Source organism: Arvicanthis niloticus, chromosome 25, assembly GCF_011762505.2.
Source record: "Arvicanthis niloticus isolate mArvNil1 chromosome 25, mArvNil1.pat.X, whole genome shotgun sequence".
In the NCBI taxonomy this organism is placed as follows: Eukaryota; Metazoa; Chordata; class Mammalia; order Rodentia; family Muridae; genus Arvicanthis; species Arvicanthis niloticus.
The window spans coordinates 36,741,373-36,767,537 of NC_133433.1; the positions used below are offsets into that span (position 1 = coordinate 36,741,373).

The 26,165-nt window shown below is 37.1% G+C and overlaps 1 protein-coding gene across 2 annotated transcripts in view; it reads left to right on the plus strand.

The window, feature by feature from the left end:
• The window catches only part of Sntg1 (syntrophin gamma 1), a 728,479-nt gene that overhangs the window by 648,869 nt on the left and 53,445 nt on the right, over positions 1–26,165 (plus strand). For both annotated transcript variants that reach the window (XM_076924411.1, XM_076924412.1), the window contains exons 16-17: positions 14,573–14,725; positions 17,703–17,795. In XM_076924411.1, the coding sequence (XP_076780526.1) occupies positions 14,573–14,725; positions 17,703–17,795 (246 nt within the window). The remainder of the gene's footprint in view (positions 1–14,572; positions 14,726–17,702; positions 17,796–26,165) is intronic.

Below are 26,165 nucleotides of genomic sequence, written 5' to 3' on the forward strand. Positions count from 1 at the left end.
CAGAGATCTCCCTGCCTTTTCCTCCCAAGTACTAGAATTAAAGACACTACTGCCTGGCAGGATTTTCATTCCTTTTTGGGGGTGACATTATACCATCTTTGTAATTCTTGACTGTTATTTATTTTTCTCATGAAGCTGGCACATCTTTACAGTCTTCTCATTAAAGAAAAGAAACAAAAGTGACTCAGTGCCACAGGCCCGACTGTTACTCAATGGCAGAACTTGTGGCAATCACATTCTAGTTTTTTAGGTCACATTCAGATTCCTGTGTATGGGTACCGGGAAGCTCAGGTAGTATCATTTTGTGATGTGTAGACAACAGCAAAGTTAGGTAAAGAACCCTGGTTTGATGCCCCAAACAGTGTTACACCTTGTATATTTCTTGCCCTTGATGGGCTTTTGATGACAGTGCTGATTCTATCCTTTGTAATCCTTTCAACTTGATTGTTGATCTGCTAACTTGAATGACATTAAGAGTTGAAAGCCAGGCAACTAATGCTGATAAAGATCATTGAATATGATGAGTAACTTCATTGAAAATACTGAAAAATTAAAGTAATGAATCAAGTACTATTCATCACTCTTGAGATTCTGTCACAGAATTAGAAGATCATATTATAAATCTCTGTATATATACTATGTGCCTCAGTGTCTTAAAGGCAAATGTTGAAGGTACTGTTGACCAATCCATACAGTAGATAAGAGGACAGCATAAAAGTATTAAAACCAATCTGTTCTATTTTTCATATTGGGCTAAAACATGTGGTTTCTAGACATCATTATAAGACTCAGTTTTGCTTAGGGAGATGATAAGGTGGCATTCACTGGAATGTATGGGGACCACATACTTCAAGCCAATAGGCCATTGCCACTGACAGTTCCTCTATCTCCCAAATTTGTCAATGTTCTTTGAAGCCTTCTTCTTTTTATTCTTCCTCTGTCAATCAGCCCCAGTTAAAACTTGGTCCACAAGTATAGTATCTTATATAAATCTTGATGACAAAAAATTCTGAGCTACAACACAGAGGTAAGAATGGGGAGCCTGAGGAGGCGAGAGCTCAGTGCCTGAACCCAGCTAGTAGACTCATACACCTGGAGAGACCCTGTGAGGTCTTCTCTCTGCTGACACTCTCAGATACCCCCATTATGGTTTTTCATTCACTAAAGGGCAGTAATTTGCAAGTGAAAAGCGCAATAAAAATACAAAATTAGATCCCATTTTTCTTTCATTTTTCTCTTTTCCCATATTTTTGTTTAAGGAAGAATACTTGCAAATAAGAAGTCAAACCACCTTACTAAAAGGCAAATGATACAAGAAAATATAGATCAATGAATCTGTTAGTTTTAAAAGTGCTATATAATACAAGTTATATACTTGAAAGGAATTTATCAAAATTTTGTGAAGAAATTAAAGTTTATTTTGGGCAGAGGAATATCATGGACATTTAGAGTGGTTTGAATGAAAACAGCCCAATAGGCTCTTATATTTGAGTTCTTGTTTCCCAATTTGTGGACTGTTGATGATTAAAAGGCATGTCCTTGTTGTGGAAGGTGTGTGACTAGAGTGGGATTTGGGGTTTCAAAAACCCATGTCAGACCCAATGTCTTTCTCCCTCCCTGCAGATCAGGATGTAAAGCTTTCAAGTACTGTTGCAGCACTCTGCCTGTTTTCCATCACATCACAATGATTATAGACTAAACTTCTAAAACTTTAATAAAGGACCAAGTTAAGTGCTTTCTATTATAAAATTTGACTTGGTCATGTGTCTCTTTGCAGCAACAGAACAGTAAAACGGGAGTAAGGTATTACTGTGACTGGCCTAACCATGCTTCTATTTGGAGGAATATGCAAGAGTGTAAGACTTTAAACTACAAAAGCATTGAATGCTTCAAATGGGGTTTATTCAAACATTCTAGTAGGAATGTAGAAGATAGTGTGCTGAGAAAAATGTGCATTGTAGGGTCGAAGTAGAGAAGCTTCAGCTGAGAAGGCTGTTAGTATGTGGCCAAAAAGACCTTTTCTGACAGAGACTGTTCTTGTGAGATTATGGCAAAGAATTCGGATGCTTTCTCAACTTGTCCAAAAAAAAAAAAAATCTGCCTGAGCTTAAGTTGAAGAGCTTTGGATGAATGGTATTGGTAAAGGATATTTAAAGAGAGACTTGTATTGATTGTGTCATATATTTATTAATGACCACTGTCATGCAGATCTACAATGAAGAGAAGAAAGTCAACTGAGGAAAAATAAAAATAAACAGCTTGAGGAGAAAAAGGGGGCACCAAGAAATAAAACATTGAAGACAGAATTGTATTTCTAAAATCAGTTAAAAGGTTATATGCTTGCAGTTAATATTTTCTTAAACATAAATGAATACAAAATTTGTTATTTTAAAGTGACAGGAATGGAGAGAATTCACACACAAATGAGGAAAAGAGCAAGTCTTCATTCAGATACAAGGATGGCTGTGCAGTTCACTCTGTTTCACCATTATCTATTTTCTAACATTATGTAAATTAAAGCATATTTTATTAGACTATAGTCATGCTTGCAGCAATTATGCAGCAATAAATTATGCATCTTTTATGTACTGTCCTTATTGTGTAACTTGTTCTTTTACAACAGAAATGCTTAAAACTAAAAATTGTGACAGGAAAATAAATTTTGAAATATATTTTAATAATTACATTATTTTGTAAAAACGAGAGAACAGAGGCCAAACTTAAGATTGAGACTAAGTGTCCTTAGTAGTTTTTCTGTGGATGTTATTGACATTTTCCCATTCATTGCATTCAGTGCTTTCATAAGGCAATGGCATTGAACGTCTCCAGCACTGTTACTTGTATTCAAACAAATTCATTTATTACCTTCTGAAGGTTTCTGTGTGGATGTTTAATGACATGTACCTCTACACCCTGAGCAAACAACTTTATTGATAGCCATGCTACCCTTCCAGCTGCTTAATTCTAAGACCTTGGAGTTACCTCTAAAACTGTTATTATGATATCTTTGATGTGATTCCTCAGCTCCATCCCCTGCTGAGACATGGTTAACTCACCCTCACACCTCTTGTATCAGTCTTTGCTCCTGTTTCCTAGTTGAGAACTACTGGATGTTCTGTAGCCTTGGCATACAAGTCCTTTAACCTTATTGTTTGCTCTGAAACCAAAGTCTTTAACTTCTAGTATCTCAGACTGTTTGGTCTTTCTTCATAAGTTCCCTTACAGGCCACCTTCACTCTGTAAGAGTGGCTGTGAACTTTGAGATGAGTACTCTCTGAAGCTTCCAAGAGGCTCTATCACTCATGCCAATTTCAACTTCTGTGATTTTATGCTCTTTCTTATTCTACTTAGAACACAGCTCCAGGAAATAGAAATGTCATATGTTTTGCCAGGTGGGTAATGTCCACACCAAGAAAATGTGCAATACACACCAGACATGCAATTACTTTTTAGCAGTTATCAACTGGTAGATATTGCTGTAGGCCATGAATAAACGACTTACCGATGTAGTAAGTTTATATAATCTTGAATGCTGATACAAGGTATTTCTAAAATCATATGCATTTAAAAATAATATATAATAATAGCTGTGACACATTGGGCAGCTAAGGAGACTATAGTTGAAGTGGCCATCTCCAGTCCAGAGTCTTTGTTTAGAAAGCTACTATGAAGCCAAGCCAAAGATGTCTCTATTAATGAACACTTACTGAATATATTGACTCCAAAGAATCCATTCCATCAAAATGAATCACATTAACTAAACCCATTTTGTTTGTCTATCATAGCTTTTGCAGTTCCCACAGTCATCAGCATATTTACTCCCTCCCCTGATGATGGCTTATACTGGTGCTTATGAAGAGCAGTGAGAATCAGGAAACACAAAGTTTGCCCCATATTCAATGTTACCTGCATTATAGGAGTCCTTTCTGCTAGTCATTTCTTTAAGTCTTTGAAAGATGCAGCTCGAATTGAATGGGTTGAGGCAGTGAGATATTAAGGTAATTAAACGCTAAACTAGCACAATGTGAGGAAGGATACCATACCATGTTTCATTGTGCTTTGTTCAGTGGAATCTGAGAGGTGACTTAATAAGTATATTTAACAAAGAAAAAATATTTTAAATAAACTAGTTGCAACTTCTTCTTAATCACATCTGAAGAAACTGTAAAGGGAAAAGCTCAAGGGGCTGTAAAGTTAGTTCACCAAGTAAGAGCACTGACTGCTTTTCTCAAGGACTTAGGTTTGATTCCCAGCTCTGCATTGTGATTTACACAGACCTGTCACTTCAGTTCCAGGTATTCCATGTCTTCTGACATCTCCAGGCACAATGCTTATAACGAATATCTACAAAATAAAGCTCAAACTAGTTTCTTTCTGAGAGACAGTCATGATATCATCCTAAAGGAATGAACGTAAGAATATTAGAGAAAAATGTCATCCTCCAGTCATTAAACCCTAAGAATGGTAATTCCATGGTTTTAGTCTTATATATTGTAAAAATTGGGAGATTAATTTTAACTTGTTTTTAAGGCAGGACTAAATGTTAACCTAGAGATTTTATTGCTTTTTAACCCTGTGACATTCTCATTTACAGCTTCAAGGAATACAGATTCTGTTCATGTGCAAATATGTCAAACTATATCCCCTTTAGCTATTTTCTACTATGATTCCATGGTTTTTGGAGGTAGAATATTAGAATTTAAATAGATAGAAAAGTCTTTGAACTAATACTTAAAATCATTAATCTCATTGAGCAAATATGAAATATAATTGAGATTTTATAATCTCAATTAATAATTTAATTTAATAACCCATCTCATTTAATAATTCTCATTTAATAATTCACAGATCAGTTATACTGGTTCATCATCATAATTTATTTGCTTTTCCAGTTCTAACAATGCTAATTTTGACAGCAAGGTCTCTGTTTCCCTGTAGCAATATCTTATAGAAAATTCCTTTGTATATTAATCAAAATAATAACAAAACTGACTAAAGTATACTAAAGAAGACTGTAAACCAACTCTAATTATACAAGTCTTCATTTACTACTTCTGTCTACTGTGTCTCTACTTTTAAAAAAATCACACAAGAATATTTTTCACCTGAACATGAAGTGCACGTTCCACACTGATCATACAGACACTTTGAACAAACTTTTGTTTGCTTCACTTCACTTTCCTGAACAACCAAGAACATTACCTCAATGAAGGTGCTTAAGTAGTTGTGTGCTAGGATATTTATCAAAGGCATAATTATCACTGTCATAAAGAGAAAGGCATTGAGGAAAGACAGGCAGTTAAAAAGGTTAATTTGCGTGCTACTCTGTGTAGCCATAAAAAATAATCTTTGTTCTACTTCAAGCAATCAGTTAATGCACTAATCTATAATGACTTGATATGATAACATTTAAACTCCACTGAAAGAAAAGACTTGGGAGAGTTAGACTATTAATTCTAACTATGGTGATGAGAAAATTCTGCTGGTGTTAACTACATTTTTAAAATAACATATTTTACCTGTGTATTTTATAATGCATGACTATTCCATACAAATTGTTCAGGTCTCTTAAAGAGTCATTTATTTGTTTTGCTTTCCTTACAGTTACATGTATTGCTTTGAATGATTTCTAAATACAAAAAGTAATTGAGTACATCGACAGAGCAACATGATGCTTCAGTAAACCTATACACTGACTAATGTTTAAGTCAGGGTAAATATCTACCTCTTAATTATTCATCTTTTAGCATTTAAGCTTCTTGATGATTTTTGAGAATTTTATACATGAGTACTGGGTTTCCATATTTTCTACCACTTTCTCTCCCATCCAACTCCTGCTATCTTCTCTTCTTCTTCCTCTTTCTCTTCTTCCTCTCCTCCTCCTCCTCCTTCTTCTTCCACTTTTTCTTCTTCCTTTCTCTCTCAATTCCATGAGAACTTTTCTGTGCTTATTGTTACATATGTACATACATGCATGCTTATAAACATGTATTTAAAATACCAGTTAGGTTCATTTAGTGTTGCACTTATGTACACATATTGGAACTGTCACTTAGCATTGAATAATTGGAATTGTGTCTAGAGTATGCTGATTCTCCTTCTCATAATCATTGTTTACCTATAGATTAGGCAGATTTTTGTCTTATGGTAGGGTTTTGTGAAATGTACCCTGTCAATTGTTGCCATGTGGTCTGGTGTCATTATGCAAGTTTTGCTGAGATTTCTCTGGTGCAATTCCACTGTTATGACTTGAAGATAATATTTTGCTGTAGGTGTCCTGGTCCTTCAGCTCTTACAATCTTACATATCTGCTTTTGAGATGAGCACTGAGTCTTATGCATAGATTGTAAATGTTCCAATTGAGACTAATTACCCCATGGTCACTTATAACTTGAATTTTTATGAGTTAATAATCTCTGTAATAGTCCTACTATATTGCAAAAAACTTCTTTGGTGAGAAGTGAAAGCTAAACTTATCTATGGGTACAGGATTAGTATTTATAATTCAGTAAGGTATTATATTGATTGCTTTGTGAATACAGATATAGGAGGATCTCTTTTAGAGTCTATGGCCACTCTAATCCTGAGTATTTGGCTAGGCTTAAAATACAAGAAATGAAGTTCTCCTGTTGAGCAAGCATTAAGGACCACTGGATAATTCTTGGTTACTACAAGGATAAAAGTGTCATTACTTCATTCTTAGGGGTATTATGTAGGGCCAGTCATTGCTGTGCTTCGTAAGTTTTATAGCTAGGTAGCTTTACAATATTTTTGTTTTTCTCCCGTGGCAGCTGAGAACCTTTAGACACTATGAGAGTTCATCTTCAAGAAAGGGGCTTCAGTTCCAGCTGATTTCTTCAAGACCTGTGTCCAAAATGTATGATGACTTCAGCAATAAGATTTTACCTTCAGTTTTCCAGAGTCAGACAAGGGCAATCACAATAGTCTGTATGGTTTTGGTAGATTTGGGGGCCCTACCCACAACAAACTCAAAAGGAGTTTTCCTGTGTCTGATAGGGGATTCATGTAAGGTGGTCTATGGCTCTTGGGAAGAAATATACTCACTCTGTGTGATCTAACCCCATTTAGAATAATATGTAGAGACAGAAATGAGAGAAAGAGTATGACAAGAGAGACAAAGACAGAGAGACAGAGATAGAGATATATTAATCTTGCAAATTGATTCTCAATAACTTTTCCCAATACCTTTAATGCTACTTATCTTTTCTTCCTTGCTCTCCCTGTGTAATACTATTCCTACATCTCATTTTTCCTTTCATCCTTCTTCACCTTGTGTCCTACTCTTTTCTCCCTAGAGGCCTCTCTTCCCCTTCTGCTGCTACAGGTTCATCCTACTTTTTTGACTTCTGTGATCAGTTTGTGCTCTCAACTCTAAGGATTCAGAGCTAAGATCCATGTGTAATACAGAAACTATGGCATTTGGCTTTACAATCTTGATGTCTCATTACTCAATATGATACTTTCAATTTTATCAATTTATCTGCAAGTTTCACAATTTCACAGGTTTGTTTTTGTAGTTGTTTTATATGAAATGCATATTTTCATTATCTATCCATCAGTTGAAGGACTTTAAGGCGGTTTCCAAATACTTCTTTTGGGTGAACACATTAAGAAAATGTTTTCTAAGCTTCATAAATACGTAGTACATTATGACCATCTTCACTCACCCTCTTTGCTATAAAAGCAGACCAGCATACCATAATATCTTTTTTTATTTAACTGCAGCTCAGTGTCCACTTGTCACTTGCCTTAGGTTTCTCTGTTCATTTACCTGCATCTTGCTTCTGGGATCAATAGGCTATTCCCAATTTCTAAGATATCATTGAATTTATATTCCATGCAGGAATGAGGTCATGTTTAACTTGTGTTTCTGTGTCTGGCTTGTTCAATTTAATATAAATATTCTGACCTTACAAAAGCTTAATTTACATAGTTATATTATGAAAAATATCCATTGTAGTATTTCATAGTATAAGTGACATTCTTCAAAGAGAAAAGCATATTAATGAGAAAAGATGCATATTTCTATGAGCTAGACTTTGGCACTTACATTAAGTATTTACATCTGGGACAGTTTGTCCTGTATCAGGGAATCCATAAATACAAAGAGTGGAAGTTGGGGGAGGGAAGGAAAGAGAGAGGGGGAGGGAGAGAGAGAGACAGAGAGAGGGAGAGGGAGAGGGAGAGAGGGAGAGAGGGAGAGAGGGAGGGAAGGAGGGAAGGAGGGAGGGAGGGAGGGAGGGAGGGAGGGAGAGAGGGGGAGAGGGGGAGAGGAAGAGAGGTGGAAAGGGGGAGAGGCAGAGAAGGGGAGAGGCGGAGAGGGGGAGAGGGGGAGAGGGAGAGAGGGAGAGGGAGAGGAGAAGGGAGAGGGAGGGAGAGGGAGGGAGAGGGAGGGAGAGAGAGGGAGAGAGAGAGGGGGAGAGAGGGGGAGAGAGGGAGAGAGAGGGTGGGAGAGGTGGGAGAGGTGGGAGAGGTGGGAGAGTGGGAGAGGGGGAGAGGGGGAGAGAGGGGGAGAGAGGGGGAGAGAGGGGGAGAGAGGGGGAGATGGAGAGGGAGGGAGAGGGAGGGAGAGGGGGGGAGAGGGGGGGAGAGGGGGAAGAGGGGGGAGAGGGGGGGGAGAGGGGGGAGGGGGAGGAGGGGTGGAGAGGGGGAGAGGGGGAGAGGGGGGAGGAGGAGAGGGGGGGAGGAGAGGGGGAGGAGGAGAGGGGGGGAGGAGAGGGGGGAGGAGAGGGGGGGGAGGAGAGGGGGGAGGAGGGAGGGAGGAGAGGGGGGAGGAGGGGGGGAGGAGAGGGGGGAGGAGAGGGGGGGAGGAGAGGGGGGAGGAGACGGGGGGAAGAGAGGGGGGGAGGAGAGAGGGGAGGAGAGGGGGGGAGGAGAGGGGGGAGGAGGGGGGGAGGAGGGGGGAAGAGAGGGGGGGAGGAGAGAGGGGAGGAGAGGGGGGGAGGAGAGGGGGGAGGAGGGGGGGAGGAGGGGGGAGGAGAGGGGGGGGGGAGGGGGGGAGGAGAGGGGGGGAGGAGGGGGGAGGAGAGGGGGAGGAGGAGAGGGGGAGGAGGAGAGGGGGAGGAGGAGAGGGGGAGGAGGAGAGGGGGAGGAGGAGAGGGGGAGGAGAGGTGGAGAGGGGGAGAGGGGGAGAGGGGGAGGAGAGGGGGAGGAGAGGGGGAGGGGGGAGAGGGGGAGAGGGGGAGAGGGGGGAGGGAGAGGGAGAGGATCCTAAACCTGCACAGGACTAAAATCTGATTTAGTTCTTAACAGACATCAACTGTAATGTTAAAATTACAATTATTGATGGTATTATGAACATCATGGAAGCCTTTGTATACAGAGGTCACTTCTCCAAATGATGAACATAAACAATGAATTTTTCTGTCACAAGAATCACAAGGCAAATACCATTAAATCCATTTTATATGTTTCTTTAGGAACTGAATAATTGTAAATTTGTCTCTCCAAATTTATCCTAATAACTCCAGAACTGATATTCTCACTTCCCAGATCTTATGGAGGACTGCAGAAGAGATAGACTGTAAATTAGAAAACTATTTTTCTTGAAAGAAAATAAAGACTATAGACTAATTTTATGGATTACTAAAAGATTACAGAATATATTTAAAGAATTTGATCATTTATATCAGCAAGTATGGTTTCTTCGAAAAGAGGGCTCTCAACATTATCTGAAATGCCCCCAAAACAATTGAGAACAGGTATAATATGTTTGTGTATGTGTATGTCAAATTCATTGTTTGATTTTTAATTGACTTTATATTTCAAATTATTGAAAATCTTATTTTACATAATTATGAAAAATTATTTATATTACTTTTTAAAAATATTATCAGCCCCAATATCATATGTATACAAATAACATTAAATGGGTCAATAAGTTTGTATTTATATTTTTAGATATGTGTTTGTGTGTGTGTGTGAGAAAGAGAGAGAGAGAGAGAGAGAGAGAGAGAGAGAAACAGTTAAAGAAAATAGGCCATAAATTTGAGAGAGAGTAAGAGGACTGTATGAGAAAGACTGGAGAAAGAAATGGGACTGGAAGAAGTTATGCAATTACAAGTTAAAAAAAACGTTTAAAAAATTAAATATTGAACAACTTTCCATTTCAGGGAAGCAATTTGCCCATACAGTATCTAAAATCACTGGCTACACATGGTATATTTCTCTAAGGGTGATGCCAGACATTTAGTATAAACATAATTTTTGTATCTTGATGAACAGCCACAGTAATAAACTCAGAGGCTTTTTGTTGTTGTTGTTGTTGTTTGTTTTTCTTATTTAATTTCCTGGGAATGGAGGCAGGCCGCAGCAGCAGGTCTGCAACAAGGTTGAGATGGGACTAGGGGACTGGATTTAGAGGAAGGAGGGGGAGATGAAGGTCTGCAGACTTCCAGCTTCTTTGGCCTGAGTAGTCTGTAGGTTTCTAGGGAATGGCTGCTGTGGTTGAAGGCTGGGATAAAGTAATGAGTGGGGTTCAGGAGGTGAGGAAGGGAAGCTCTGTGTGATTCACTAGAGATGGAACCCAGAGGGGAAGGGAGGCTACCGTAGGTGGTTTACTACATGGCTGGGGAAGATACTGAGGATTGAATTTGGAGGAGAGGAGGGAAAAATCATCTACCATTAGCCTCCTTGCTTCTCTGCCTGGTGTGGTCTGTGGATTTCTGAGGAATCAGAATATACTTTTAAAATATTTTTATTTGTGTAGAAATCAGTATAGTTATTAGAATTATACAAAGATTATGAGGCTGGACTTGAACCCACTATATAATTATAGATAATATTCTACTTAATTTCATTGCCTCTAGAGAAGATTGTTGTTTTTATAAAAAATTTAAAATAATGTTGTAATAAGTTTCTGGATTTACATTTTCATTATTAGATCAAATATAGACTTGATCAGCTAGCTTGTGCATGTAGTTCACACTTGAAATGTACTGTTAAATTAGACTCAAGTTCAAATTTAAATATACATGAATCTGCTACTGTATTTTTTGTAGCTGTCTCAGTGATTATAATAACTGAAAAGGATAAAAAACATTTTTAGTGGAATAAACTTTTACATGGGGTATTTTTTTTCTTATAATAAACCACAATGTTTGTTTGTTTAAAGCAAGTTTGCATCTAAATGCTGAGTGATTTCCTTAATAAGTGATCAAGTAAATACAGTAGTGGCAAATGACAGATAAAGTGAGAGCAATTACAGGCAGCTGATATTTAGCAAAACAATTAGAAAATTACCCTTGTTGTGGGTATTTCATCAGTTATCTTTCTAAGTTTTATGAATACATCATAAAGGGAAGGTGTTCCTATGACTGGGACAGTAACAGTGGAGGGGGAGGAATCACACTGCTCACGTAGAAACCGGTGGCAGGACAATTTGCTCACTTTTACTGTCTATTCTGCTGAATCTTACACATTTTAATTAAAATAGAAAATCTGTGGCTGGGAAAATGTATATGTTCAAAATTTATTTTAAAGTCTCTGAACGTTTAACATCAATTTATAAAACATTAGAAACATTTCAATTGTTATCATTTTTTTTAAATGCTGCTCCTTCATCTCTCTGTTTCACATGGCCATTGTCTATAGAAAGGGTTGCAGTGACTTGAAGTGGGTCCTTCAGCGGAAGTAGTCATGCATGAGACTGAATGTTAGTGCTCATGATACAGTTACCTATTTTATTACAATCACCTTTATTAAGTTGTACTTTCCTAATGAACAAAAAGTCACATTCTGACCAATACAGAACAATGTGTGTCTCCAGGGCCAATTATTGAAGAAAAATATCCACGGATACATTTTATTGCATACCAACCTTGATCCCAGGGCTGTTATTAAAAAAACAAACCAAAACAAACAAACAAACAAAAACTACTAGCATCAAACATCAAAACCGATTTAAATTAGAAATAATTTTAAATAACTTCAGGTGCATCATTATTTATATCACCTTGATAATGAGTGCAGGTTTTCAAAGAAGAGACAGTGCAGAGAGCAAGATGGAAATGCAATTCAGAGATGCAGGGTCTTTACTGAAGGTCATCATTGTTGAAACAAAGCTATGCTTTGGGGGCTACAGACAGCTCCATTAGACTTGTGGGAAGGGATCCTTAGATGTCTGCCTTGCTCCAGGTTTTCCTTTCTTGCTCTCTGTGAACCTCTTTCTGTAACATCTGTTTTGCTCACTCTTCACTGTGCTCACTGCTCTTGGCAGGATGCTAACTTTGTCTCAGCTTGTGATATAGTGAGTCTCCGTACTACAGGCTCTTTTTTGGAGAAAACTCTTTTCTTGCACTCCCTCTTGCTGTTTCCTCAACTCTTAATTCATAAAAGTCTTATAATGCTTTTGCTTTTTTCAACTCAGATGACGAAATAAGTGAGCAGTGTGATGTTTTACAAGTAACAATAGCAATTATTCAGAAATGCTGAAATAATGTTTATCAGCTTGATTAGATAAGAGTTGTTCCTAAGGGGCTCAACACTCAGCAATAATTGATGCTCCAAGGTAGTTAAGTTTTATCAAGAGACTATAAAATATGTCAATGAAAGTCACATTAACATTGTTTCTTCATTATAAGAATGGAAAGGTTTCAGGGATAGCAATTTTGCTAGTGAACATTCTAGATTTAAATGGAAAAGGTCTGGGAAGATAGCTGTGATGGTAAAGTGTCTACTGCACAAAAATGAGAGGAATGTGCAAGCAAGGATGTTATTCCCCAGACAAAAGGCATCCCAGCAGTGATGGGCATGGAAAAAAAAAAGGATTCTAGAACTAGCTAACTCTCCAGCGTAAGCTAATGGGTGAATTTCAGGCCAATAGTAGATCTTTTATCAGAAAATGAAACAAAGAAGAATAAAACAAAATCAAGATTGACAGCTTAAATTACAATACCCAAGGCTGATATCTGGCCTCCTTATGAATTCAAAAGTTTGTATCCCTCATGTTCACACATATCCCCTCCCCAACACATACCAAAAAAGAAGCTAAGACCAGAGTAATGAATAATTATTAAGTGGGAAAATGCTGAAAACTGAAATGTTGTTACAATTTTGTACCAAGTTTATTAATTTTAAAAAGCTAAAGTAGAAGATAAAATACTGACAACAGAGACAAAGTTTATCAAGAAACTTTGCGTTGGTAGAGTGGCTTATAATTACACTTAAGTTTAAGTTAAAAATCAGTGCCTAACCAGTGACCTCATCTCCTACCCTGTGAGTCCTTGATATTTCCCCATTTTTACTGTGGGTTTCTGGGCGTTCCAATCTTCATTTGCTTCAGGCCTCTGCCATTGCTGTTCCTTTTCTTGACGAATAATCTTGTACTTTATGTTAAACATTGTTAAATATTACTACCACTTTCATCCCCTCTTCAGTTAGTGTTTATTACTTACCAATCTATAAAGATCGTTGTATACTCATAATAACTTGTACTAGCATATTTGCTGCTGTTTTTATTTAATATCTTTCCCGGAAACACTCCCCAAATATATTATTCACTCAAAATCACCAAGAGCCCCTTACCACCTATTTTTCTCTTTGCGTTCACATTGTGTCTTCAGTGTTTTTCCCTTTAGACAAATCGTAGGTCATCTTAGCTCTCTGAGAGTTAACTGGTAATAAGTGTCAGAGCTAATTCTACAATTCTAACTGCCCTTATTCTTCCAACATATACTTGTAAGATTGGGATGCAAGGAAGTTAGGTATTCTTTTAAAGTTTATTGCCAAGGATTTGATCCACTTACACTATTTAGTGAGAAGACATTTGCACACATTCCTTTGTCTGTCAAAGAATATAATAGTGATTAGTCTTTTTTTTTTTTGCAATTTTCAGTACACTCAATAAATAGTTCAAATTATATACCTTAGAAAGTAGTACATCCTATTGTCCTTAAACAGGTTATTGTATTTTTCACCTATTAGAGTCTTTGAATTTGGAATTGAAATGTGCTTAGTAAAAAACTTGAGGCAAAATCAGGAAACTTCTAGGAGCAAAATCTATTGACACAATGAAAAAGTCATTTTGGGAGGGTGGATGGGGTGTTGTGATACAGTGTAACTGATGTAGATAAATTATACTCAAGTTTTTTTTTTCAATTTCCTGTGGATTCATTATTTTAAAATGATTTCAAAATCATCTCAGTAAAAATTTTTATTGCCTATAAAAGATGGCAATGTCTTCATTTTGTTGTCCTGACAGTTTTGGAAAGAAGTCAAGTGTCTGTGTGTGTGTGTGTGTGTGTGTGTGTGTGTGTGTGTGTGTGTAATGTCTGTTTGCAATCAAAGAGATGTTTTGTGTATTTAGCACTGTGGTTATTCTTTTGTGAGTTTCAATTGAACCTATAGTCTCTTCTGGTGGATGGGCATAAGACGTTACAAAAGGAAATGCTATGTTAGGTGTAAACTCTTACAATTGGTTGCAGTGACCATTCTGAACTAAGACTTAATGGCAGTGTGGAGTGTAAACATTGTTTCCAGCAGTTAGCAGACCTTTGCTGTGCTGAGTACGAATTGATGTATGCCAGCCTGTGTAACTCCAGGTTTTCATCAGGACAGTGACCTGCTGGATCGGCGGAAACACTGCTTCACTATGCAGTCTGAGTGTGGGGAGGATCTCTACTTCTCTGTGGAGTTAGAGAGTGACCTTGCCCAATGGGAACGAGCCTTCCAAACAGCCACCTTCCTCGAAGTGGAGCGCATACAGGTGAGAGCCTGTGGAGTGCAGTAGAGTGTGGCACTTGGAGAGATGGCACTCACTGGAGTTCTCAAAATAATAATAATAATAATAATAATAATAATAATAATAATAATAATAATAAGAGCCTGGTTCTGTGAGGTTGCCCTCCATATCAAATGCATCCAGTGTTTAATCGTTATTGAAAAATGAATAATTAGGCATATATGAATAATCATTGAATGTTCTTTAGATTTTGCTTTTGTAGGCTACTTCCTATCAAATATTACTATAACTTGAATCTTATATAGAAAACGCTATGGCTGTAGTTTACTATTTGCCAAGTTGTTCCTATTCAGCTGACCCCCACCTCCTAGGTTTTAGAAGCCGCCCTTTCACTGGTGCCTGTTAAAACCATGCATAGTATGTGAGACTTTCTTCAAGGGTTGCTTCATGGGACATTCCATGATTTCTAGTACTTTCTACCAGATGTCTTCCACAAAAGCTGTGCTGACTCTTCCTTTTTCCTCTTGTAGCAAACACGACCACATCCTTTCACCATTTTCTTTGTATGGCTCACATCCTAACACTGGACAAAGTTTTGTGATATGGTGTTTATTTTTATTTCTGTATGTGTTGAAATACATAATACATTTTGTAAATCTCAAGTGTCCAGTGAATATTTACTAAATAGTAGTACTCCAGTATGAAGCTCTCTCTAGATCAGTCTTCATATAACCTTCCATCTCTTGTCTACATGAGAACTTGAAATGCAATACCTCATAGAATTGGTTCTGTGGTTGACCTGGAAAAAAATACAGAAAGTTAATTTGAAGTTAATTGGGTTCCTACCCCTTGAAATAGATTCATAGATCAAGGAGCAACATACATGGATACTTAGTTTTCAAACACATGTGATGACAGATATGAAACTAAAAATGGGTAAAATTAGTTGAAATGTTTGGATTTGAAAACGTGAATATACTAACATAACAAATATTGTTTAATTTTGATATAATGAATATATTTGTTTCATTAACATGGGTAAAATTATAGAGATGGGCCTGACAGTACACACCTAGAATCCCAGCAATTGGGAGGTAAAGATAGGGAAAGTAGTTAACTGCCATCCTCAGTTATTAAGGCAATTTGAATCCAGTCTATGCCACATGATATCCTATCTCAAGAGGGTAAAATAAAATAAATAAGCAGAAAATAAAAAGGTTATAACATGATTAATACTATTGAAGAACTCAAAATTATTTTCAAATATATTTGTATTACTAGGACTACAAAGTAATGTTTTTTTATCTTCAAATATGTCTATTTATTATTTTATACTTTTTTTGTACCTTTAAGAAACAGTATCAAGACTAGCCCATTTATTTGAAAGAATGATCTAAGAAAGCACACACATTGAGTACATTTGACATTATCATTTATAGTTAAAATTAAACTTTAGAAAATGTAGTGAATATTGAGATATATAAGATAGAACTTATAAATAAAATGTTACATATCCTAGTTTAAAAGTAATAATATAAGATGTAGTTCACATAGGGTAATTTTACTGACTTCATTATTTTTCCAGGTCAGTGAATTTTGGCAGTGAAGAACATATAGTTTCATAACTATAATCCAGTTAAACAATTACTCATTTTAATATGATGGCGTATCTACTAATTTCAAAAAGTTATTATACTTAAAGTTATTTTAAATTGATTCCATATTTGTTTTTGTCTGATGGTAGAAATTTAGTTCCAAAGGCATTTAAAACATTTATCCTATGTGCATTTACCTACTGATGCTATTTAATACTTAATTATAAAATATCTTGCCAAGCAATGTATGTTGGAGCTTTCCTCAAACAATAATCTTGGTTGTCACCTTTTTTACCCTGAGATCCGTTTTTCATTAAATAAATATTGTAATTATACAATAAAGAAGCATTTCTCTAAGTGTATTAAATACACTCAGCGCATCTCTTGGCGTTGTAAGTTATAAAGTAAACTTTCAGCGAGAAGCATTTCTCTAAGTGTATTAAATACACTCAGCGCATCTCTTGGCGTTGTAAGTTATAAAGTAAACTTTCAGCGGATCTCAACTTATCCCGTTTATTTGCTTCCATTTAATGATCATGGAGGCAATGCAACTTAATTTCCAATGTTCAACTTAATGAGAAAATTTGAATGGACTACAATAAATGTATTTTCACCTGTAATCTTCCTTCTAATGGCCATACATGGAAATAACAAATAATTAAGCCTAAATTAAAAGAAAACAATGTAGCCTAAAACACTCCTTTATGTTGATAGTAGTTTTCATAAATTACCAATGGCTGAATACAGCTATCTAAGATATCCATGTATTTAGCAAATACAATTATACCTAAGCATGGGCTTCTAAGGCCCAAAAAGGATGTCTTGTAATGTACAATTTTAACTTCAAATGAACATTTTGTCGTGGTTACAAGTTTTTTAATGCAAATAAGGCTTTAATCATTTGAATATAACATTATCATAAAAGCAATTAGATAATTATAGGTATTTGTGAGAGACAATTTATTTTGTATAAATATAATATAAACAAATGCAAACAAATGCATTGGTATTTGAAAATTGCTGAAAAATAGCTTTCTCATATATGAATTTTAATTACAGATCATATAATTCATTGCTATGTAGCTTGAAGTCAAACTCAAATACAACTAGAGAACCAGATATAACAATGTGTCAGGTTGTGTATAAGGTCCACCTTATTTCATACCTTATTTATATGTTCCTGTTTTAGTATCCATATTTATTTATCTTCCCAAAATATTTACAATTAAAACTATAATGTGGACCAAACTTAGTGTCTTATTCATGTTAGGAATGTATTTTACTGCTGAGCCATACACTAGTCAGCTACTGATTATTACAGTCATAGAGAGTGGATCTCACATTCCCCTTGACATTGAGTTTATATAAGCCACATGGAAACTAACAGTATTCTTTGTTTTCTCCAGTGCAAGACCTATGCATGTGTGCTGGAGAGTCACCTAATGGGCCTCACTATTGACTTCAGCACAGGCTTCATCTGCTTTGATGCAGCAACAAAGGTAATATGCATCAGGAAGCAGGAGAAATAAGTGCCAAAGCTATCACTCAAGAATGAGTGAAAAGCCTTTGAACTACTTTTAGCCTTTAAAATAATTGTACGATGAATTTATGATCTTCATTTTTGTCTGTGGAACATAAAATACATTTAATCTTGTTTTCCCAAGGTTTGAATTTTAATAAAACATTGTTAATGCAAACAATTAATATAGCAAAGTAATTTTGTACCATTCTGTCCATATATACATGTAAATATAAAGAGATTATTGGTAAATATTTTTATAAAGAGATGTATTATAGGTCAGTAGATTATAGATAATAGATGAACACATGATAGATTGATGAGAGATAATAGAAAACATACATAGATGAATGATAGATAATAAATGATAGGTACTGATTTATTCTTCTTTCTTAAAAATATAGCTTCAGATGTTTGAGAACAATTTCTTACTTTACCAATGATTTTTGAGAATTCCTTATTTTTCTGAGACAAATATAGTTGATGAATGTATAAAAACATGTTTTTCAGTAGGTGCAGAATGGTGCAATTTGGGTGTTGGGAATTTCCACTAGATGTCTGTTATAAACACATGACTTAATGTAAGCGCTGTGTGATCTGATGTCTTTCACATTTCCAAAAGATTCTGTTACATTGGAACAGCAATGGCCTTTTTTAGCAGTTGTATCTATAAGAACAGTCATCCTTGTATATTATGGCGAAACATGTGAAAAAGTTAAAGAATTACACATCATTATCAGATTGAAATGATCTTCTCTTAGTCCTTGCTGCAGCATCCTTGGGCTTTGATTTTCAAAAAAGGAGTCTTGTTACTGTCTCCTTTATAAAAAAAAAATGAATTAGTATTGTGTAAGTGGAACCATACCTTCCCACTGTTTCAGTGATTAATAAATAATCTGTTACAAATTTTCTGTCAGGTTAATGTGTGCACAAAATTTTCGAAAGAAAATTTATAAAAAAAAATACAGTGACACATGCATGAGGAATATAGAATATAGATTGTTCAGGAAAGAAGTGGATCTAAGGTGTATCAAACTGTTAATGAAAGTAGGGAACCCAGCATGTGTACAGAGTATTTACGGTAGTTCAAGATGCAGCACCTATGACTGTCATTCAGAAAGTGCCAACTGCCTAAGGACTGCTAGTTGTGGTTTGGTGTTCACAGGGAAACCCAATGTTACATTCTAGAAGAACAGATTCTATCACATAGATAGAATGTGGTCTTCATATGATACCTAAAGGATATTCAGTAATTAAGAAACCCTGATGTAGTAATCCTTCTGATACTTTTAATGAGACTACTATCAAGTGAAAATAAGCCTGTATTACTCTAATGAATTAACCAATTTACTTTTAATTTTACTAATTAACTCTTCTTAGGTTTTTTAAAAATTACACATTTATTTTGTATTTGAAAATTTTGCCTACATGTATATCTGTGTACCACATCCAAGAAGTACCCATGTAGACCAGAAAACTCGTCAAGTACTTGGAACTGGGTAGAATCATTCATCAAGTAGTCGATGATTATTGGCTGCCATGTGGTTGCTGGGAGCCAAACCCAGGTCCTCTAAAAGGGCAACAAGTGCTCTTAATTGTTCATCGATCTCTTTAGCCCAGACAACATTTTTAATTAAATATAATTACATTATTTACCTTCTCTCTCTCCCCTTTCCTTTATCCTCTCTTATTCCCTGCCTCCACTTTCTTTCAAATTCATGGCCGCTTTTTCTTTAACTGATACTGTTACAAGCATAGATACACATATGTGCATAAATACATAAATACAACTTGCTGAGTCCATTTGGCCTAGCTACTTTGTTTATGCTTTCAGGGACAATTACTTGGTATTGGATAACCCGTTAGGGACCTCATCCTTGGGGAAATCTTTAATTGCTTCTACTACAGCTTTGTCTAAGGGAGAAGCTCCAGGATATTTCCCCTTCACATTGGCATGTTTATGGATATGTTCTGACCTTGTTTAGGCTGCCATTTTGCTGACATTATTATGTGTATAGCTTCCCTATCATTTAAAATGACAAGCTCAAAGCTGATCCTGATCTTCTGGATCTTACAATATTCCCACTCCCACTTTTATGGTGTTTCCTGAATATTAGGTGTATAGGTTGTCTTGTAGATATATCAATTGGGGTTGGGCATCTAATGATTTCTGCATTTTAACCAGTCATGGCTTTTTCTTATGATCTCTGCCTAATACATAGAGATCTTTCATTAATGAGGACTGAGAGCTACACTTGTCTGTGAGTATAAAAATAATTTATAATGCAGCTATGGATCATACTTGTCTAGTAAAAAGGCAGTAGTGTGTTCTCCTTTAAAGTCCATGACCTCATTAGCTTGGGATAGTTTGCTAAGTTTCTCATACCGGACATTATTTGCCACCTGTTGAGTAGGTCCTAATTCCAATTATTCGCCTGTATATTACAACTGTGATATGAATGTTACTAATGTTTCTTTAGGGATATGTGCCACACTGGTCATTGTTGTGGTTCATGTTCATAATATCTGTGGAATGTTGTTCTCATCTTTGCCAGCCTATATAGACCCTTCTGGTAGTTTGAAATCTAGTCCTCAAAGAGAAAGCTTTCAGGCCTGCACAAAACTCAAGTCCAAATGGATCAAAGACTGCAAAATGTAGCCAGAGACACTAAATCTAATAGAACAGAAAGTGGGGAGTAGCCTTGAACTTGTTGGTTCAGGAGACAACTTCTTGAACAGAATTTCAGTGGCTTAGGCACTAAGATCAACAGTGGATAAATTGGGACTCATGAAACTGAACAACTTCTGTAAGGCAAAGTACACTGTCAATTAGGACAAACTGACAGCATACAGATTGGAAAAATTCTTTACTAACCCTACATCTGATAGAGGGCTAATATCTAAAATATATAATCAGTTCAAGAAGTTAAACAACAATACAAATAAAATATGAGATACAAAACTAAACAGAGAATTCTCTACAAAGAAATCTTGAGTAGCCTAAAAGTACTTAAAGAAATGTTCAAAGTCCTTAGCTGTATCATGTAGTTTAAAAAAAAATCCCACACTTTATCCAGCTATGTGCTGGCATTGGCAGTCTCTGTCTGTTCTAGCCAGGTGCATAGCCCAAGACTGGGACCTCATGTTTCTCCTAGCCATTGTCTCCCACAAATGCCAGCTCTGTCCCTCCAGAGCTCTGAGGTCATTCTCTTGCCATCATACCCCCCACAAAGCTCTTGCCAGGCAGCCCACGTGCTCCACTTTGGTTACCTCTCCCTGTAGCTCTGTTCTTTGCCCAATCTTCCCAATTCAAAGTCTGGTCAAATTCTGCCCTGGCTATGTTCTTTCTCTCTTGCCCACCTGAGTTACTGTGAAGGGAAAAACACCAGACAATCTTAGTTTAAAATCAACAGATAACACAACTGCTGTGCATGGAATCTATCATTCTAAACTCATAAACTATTCTATGTTGGAAATTTTTCTGATGGCAGAGGTTGCCACCATATCTAACAGTTCCTGGTCTACATCCAGTACCTTCTAGCTCTCTGCCTCACCATAAAGAAAAGTCTGTTCTTTCCTCCCTTGTCCCCTCTTTCTCTCTTATACCAGGAAAACCTGCCTCCATCTATTTGTCCAGCAATTTGTCTCTTGTCATCTTTATTAGCCAATTAATTAATTAGGGGAAATTTTCCCTACACTTAGTCATCATGAAAATGCAAATCAAAATGACTCTGAGATTCCACATTATAGCCATCAGGACGGCTAAAACCAAAACTCAACCTGCTGGAGATGTAGTAGAGCAAGGGGAACACTCCTCCACTGCTGATGGGAGTACAAACTTGTACAACCACTCTGGAAATCAATTTAGCAGTTTTTCAGAAGATTGGGAATAGTTCTACCTCAAGACCTAGCTATACCACTGTGGAGCATATACCCAAAAGATGCTCCATGATCCCAGAAGGACACTTGCTTAACTATGTTCATAGCAGCTTTATTCCAAATAGTCAGAAACTGGAAACAACCTAGATGCCCCTCAACTGAAAATGAATAAAGAAAATGTGGCTCACTTACACAATGGAATGCTACCCAGCCAGTAAAAACAAGGACCTTGTGAATTTTGCAGGCATAGGATGGAACTAGAAAATATCCTAAGTGAGGTAACCCAGTCCCAAAAGGACATGCACGGTCTGTACTCACTTTTAAGTGGATACTAGTCATAAAGTAAAGGATAACCATGATATAATCAACAGACTTTAAAAAGCCAACTAACAAGGAGGGCCCAAGGTAAGATGGTTGCATCTTTCTCAGAAAGGAGAACAAAATAGATATTGGAGGTTGATGGAAGGAGGACACTGGATGGAAGAGGGAGCAGAGTGGAGGTCATATGTAGGGAGAACAAGGGAAAGAGAAGGAATTTGGCTGTTGCGGGGGGGGGGGGGAGTTCAGAAGGTCAATGTGAGTGACTCTAGCTGAGACTTCTAGGAATAGAAAATATGGGACCTGAAGTGGCCACTCCCTGTTGTCAGGCAGGACTCCCAGTGGAGGAATAAGAATACCATCCCACCCATAAAACTTTTGAGGCAAAATGTGTCCTGCCTGCAAGATGTGAAGAGAGAAAAGTAGAGCAGAAATGGAGGGAATGTCCAACCAATGACTGCCCCAAACTGACACCCATCCCATTGGCAAGGCCAGTCCTTGACTCTATTAATGATATTCTGTAATGCTTGCAGACAGAAACCTAGCATAAATATCCTAGGAGGGGTTCTACCAAGCAGCCAGTGGAAATATGGAAAGACTCACACCCAAACATTAGATGAAATTTGGAGAGTTTTTCAGAAGGGTTAAGAGAAGGATTTGGGGACCCAAAGATGACAGGGAATCCATGGGAAAACCAACAGTATCATCTAACTTGGACCCTTGGGGGCTTTCAGAGACTGAATCGCCAAGGAAAGAGTGAGCATGGGCTGGACCCCTGCACATATGTAGCAGTTGAGCAGCTTGGTCTTCATGTGGTTACCCAAACAACTGGAGCAGGGTCTGTCCCTGAGCTTATTGCTTTTCTGCCTGTGTGCCGGGAGTCAGCCCTGGTGTGGGGTGCTTTCTTGTCAGTTCTTCTTGAGGCAGCAGAGGGGGAAGAGTATCTGTGGATGGCAAGACTTTGTTTTATGAGACATTTAGGGTTGCTGTATAATAGTCTAAGTTACTATGCTACTGCAGCTGACCAGCATTCTGTGATCCTCTGAGGCCAGAAACTGCAGTTTCTATACCCCATACAACCACAAATGCATTTTAAATTTAGAATAGGAGGCAATGTCCCTCTGGCAACCTCAAATACATTATAAATTTAGATTAAGTGGCAATGTCCCTTGAGAGACATTCTTTTAGTGTTTTGAACTTAAATATGATAACCATTGATACTTTCTTAATTGCTTTTGTATTTCTTGATAAAGAAATTAAGGAAAGAAAACACAAATATCACTAAAAACACATTCTCAACAAATTTGACAGAAAAATTCATGTCAGTTATAATCCCTTTTTCTGCAACTGGTCAAATAACGCTAGCTGGTATTTATAATTACTTTCCTCTATTGCCCGTTTTGAACTTCCTTCATCCTTGACCAGCACCTCTGCAGGTCTTGCTATTTTTCTGGAGAAGGAATGACCCATACGTTCTTTCTTGATAGGTATGTGCCCTTTGCCATCCTGCCTGGATTAGGCTGTTGAGCTTTGCCATTGACTTTAATCACAGGATATGGTAGCACCAAGAGATTCCCTACAGGATCTCATGTATACTATAAATAATCCTTCTTACTTACATTGTGGAGAAGCAATTTAATCTATTCATGGTATTCTGGATCCATCATCCCTCTGAACACTAATATTCCTTTCTTATTCTTTTTACTTAAAGATATTAGAAGCCCAAAGTAGCCTAAGGGGGTGCTGAGATTCTAGGTCAGCTTCTAGAAGGAATGCTTACCACTCTGGGGCTAAACTTCTAGGACAGCAGAGCTTAAGATATCAGAAACAGGAAGCAAAAATTTTCCAAGTGGGTCACTAGGGGTGATAATAAGTGGAACTCTTCCCCTTTCCACCCTTAGATTCCTGATTTTGTGAATTCTGGCTATAGGAGAAACTTTACTGTATATTGGATATTGATTCAAAGTATGTAACATCTTATGGTGAACTATGCCCTAGATAATCTCCTGGTTTAAGTTCATGAATCAAAAAAATTATACTTTGGCCACTTCTTCCAAACAAAAGGTGACTGTGCATACTTCACAATGGCCACTGTGAAGATTCCTTCACCATTGTTTTTCAAGGTTGTCCCAGAAATGGGTTTGTAATGGCACAACTGTTCACTTCTGGGTGATACCTGCATAACATGCAGAACCATCAATATACCAAGCCATAGTATTCTCTTTTTCAGTTAACTGAACATAGGAAACACTATATGAGACTGTAAGTGTACACTTGGCAGCAGACAGCATTATAGCGGTCATAGATATCATAGGCATTTGGTATCTTCATGTAACTTGCTGGTGACTTTAGGACATGCTTGAGCTGATTACAGATATACCACTTCCATTTGAAAATAGATTTCTGTGCTGCATGTAATTCTATGCCTTGGGGGTCAGAAGACATCAAATTTATGATGGGTGGCTCAGATCAGAATAAAGTGGGTCGCCCATTGTCAAATACTGTTTCCAGTAAGGCCAAATAGCAGGATAAGAGCTTTATTTTAAAGGGTGGATTGTAGTATGCAGATGTTGGTATGGCCTTACTCCAAAATCACAAAGATTCTTCTGTGATTTACCTTATATGAGCCTGCAAAAGGCTTCAAACAGCATCTCTATTTGCCACTGACACCTGAAATACCACCAGGTCTGCTGGATCATATGGTTCAAGTGGCAGAGCAGCCTGTGCAGCAGCCTAGATCTGCTGAAGATTCTTCTCCTATTCCAGTCCCCACACAAGGCTGGCATATTTTAGTCACATGGTATATGCTCTGGAGTAACACACCAAAGTGAGGAATGTGTTGACTCAGGAATCCATATAAGTCCATTAAATGTAGTGTTTCTTGGTGGTGGGTAGGGCCAGGCACAATAAATTGCCCTGCAGCTTAGAAGGAATATTTCTGCATGCTCCACACCACTAGACTTTTAAGAAGGCATTTGAATTTGGTTAGATTTATTTCTCATTCTTTAATGTGAAGATATATTACCAATGAGTTCAAAGTGGTTGCTACCTCCTGTTCATTTGGCACAGTAAGTGTAATGTTGTTAATGTAGTATACTAATGTCATATTTTGTTGAAAAGAAATACAATTGGGATTTCTTCTAACTAAGTTATAACATGGGGATGGAAAGTTATAATATATCCTTGAGGTAAAACTGTAAAGGTGTAGTGGTGGCCTTATAAATTGAAAGCAGATTGTTTATTTTGGTGCTTATGGACAGGTAGCAAGAAAAAAGCCTTTGCTGGATCAATGGCTGCATACACTATAGCAGGAGATGTGTTAATCTATTCAAGTAAGGACACCACATATGGTACAGAAACTCTAATTGGATTCACTAATTCATTGAATTCTTGATTCATTGTCCATGATCTATCTGTCTTCTGCACTGGCCAGACAGGACCATAAAAGGGAGATGCAATGGGAACCACCACCCCTGCATCTTTCAAGTCCTTGATGGTGGTACTAATTTTTGCAATTTCTCTTGAGATGTAATATTTTTTATTTGCTATTTTCTTCATCAGGGTCAATTCTAAAGGGTTTCAGTTAACATTTCTAAGCATAATAGCTCTCTCCACAGGTCAGAGAGCCAATGTGAGAATTCTGCCAACTTCTAAGTATATCTATTCCAATTACATATTCTGGGACTAGGCAAAAAACAACAGAATAAATTCAGAAGCTGACTGGACCTTCTGTGAGTCAGACTTCAGCCAAATCTCCATTAATCATCTGACCTTAATAAGCCCCTACTTTAACTGGAGGGCTACAATATATTTTGGGATCTGCTGAAATCAACATTAAGTTCAGAACCAGTATCGTATAGACTCCAGGAAATTTGACTGTTTCCTTCCTCACAGTATACACTTACTCTAAGGGAAGGACTGAAAAGGGCTACAGTTAAACTTTTAGGAATTTTATCAAGTATCTTCCTCAGGGGAACCTTGCTGTCCCTTCATTCAAGGGGTTCATTGCTGAGTCTGAAAACTGGCTCAAGTCTGGAAATTGATTCATTTACCAAGCTTGTCTTTTGCCACAATCTAATGTAGCCTTTATTTGATTGTTTGAGAATCTGTCTACTTATATAAATCAAACAAAAATTCAATAGGCTATTTATAA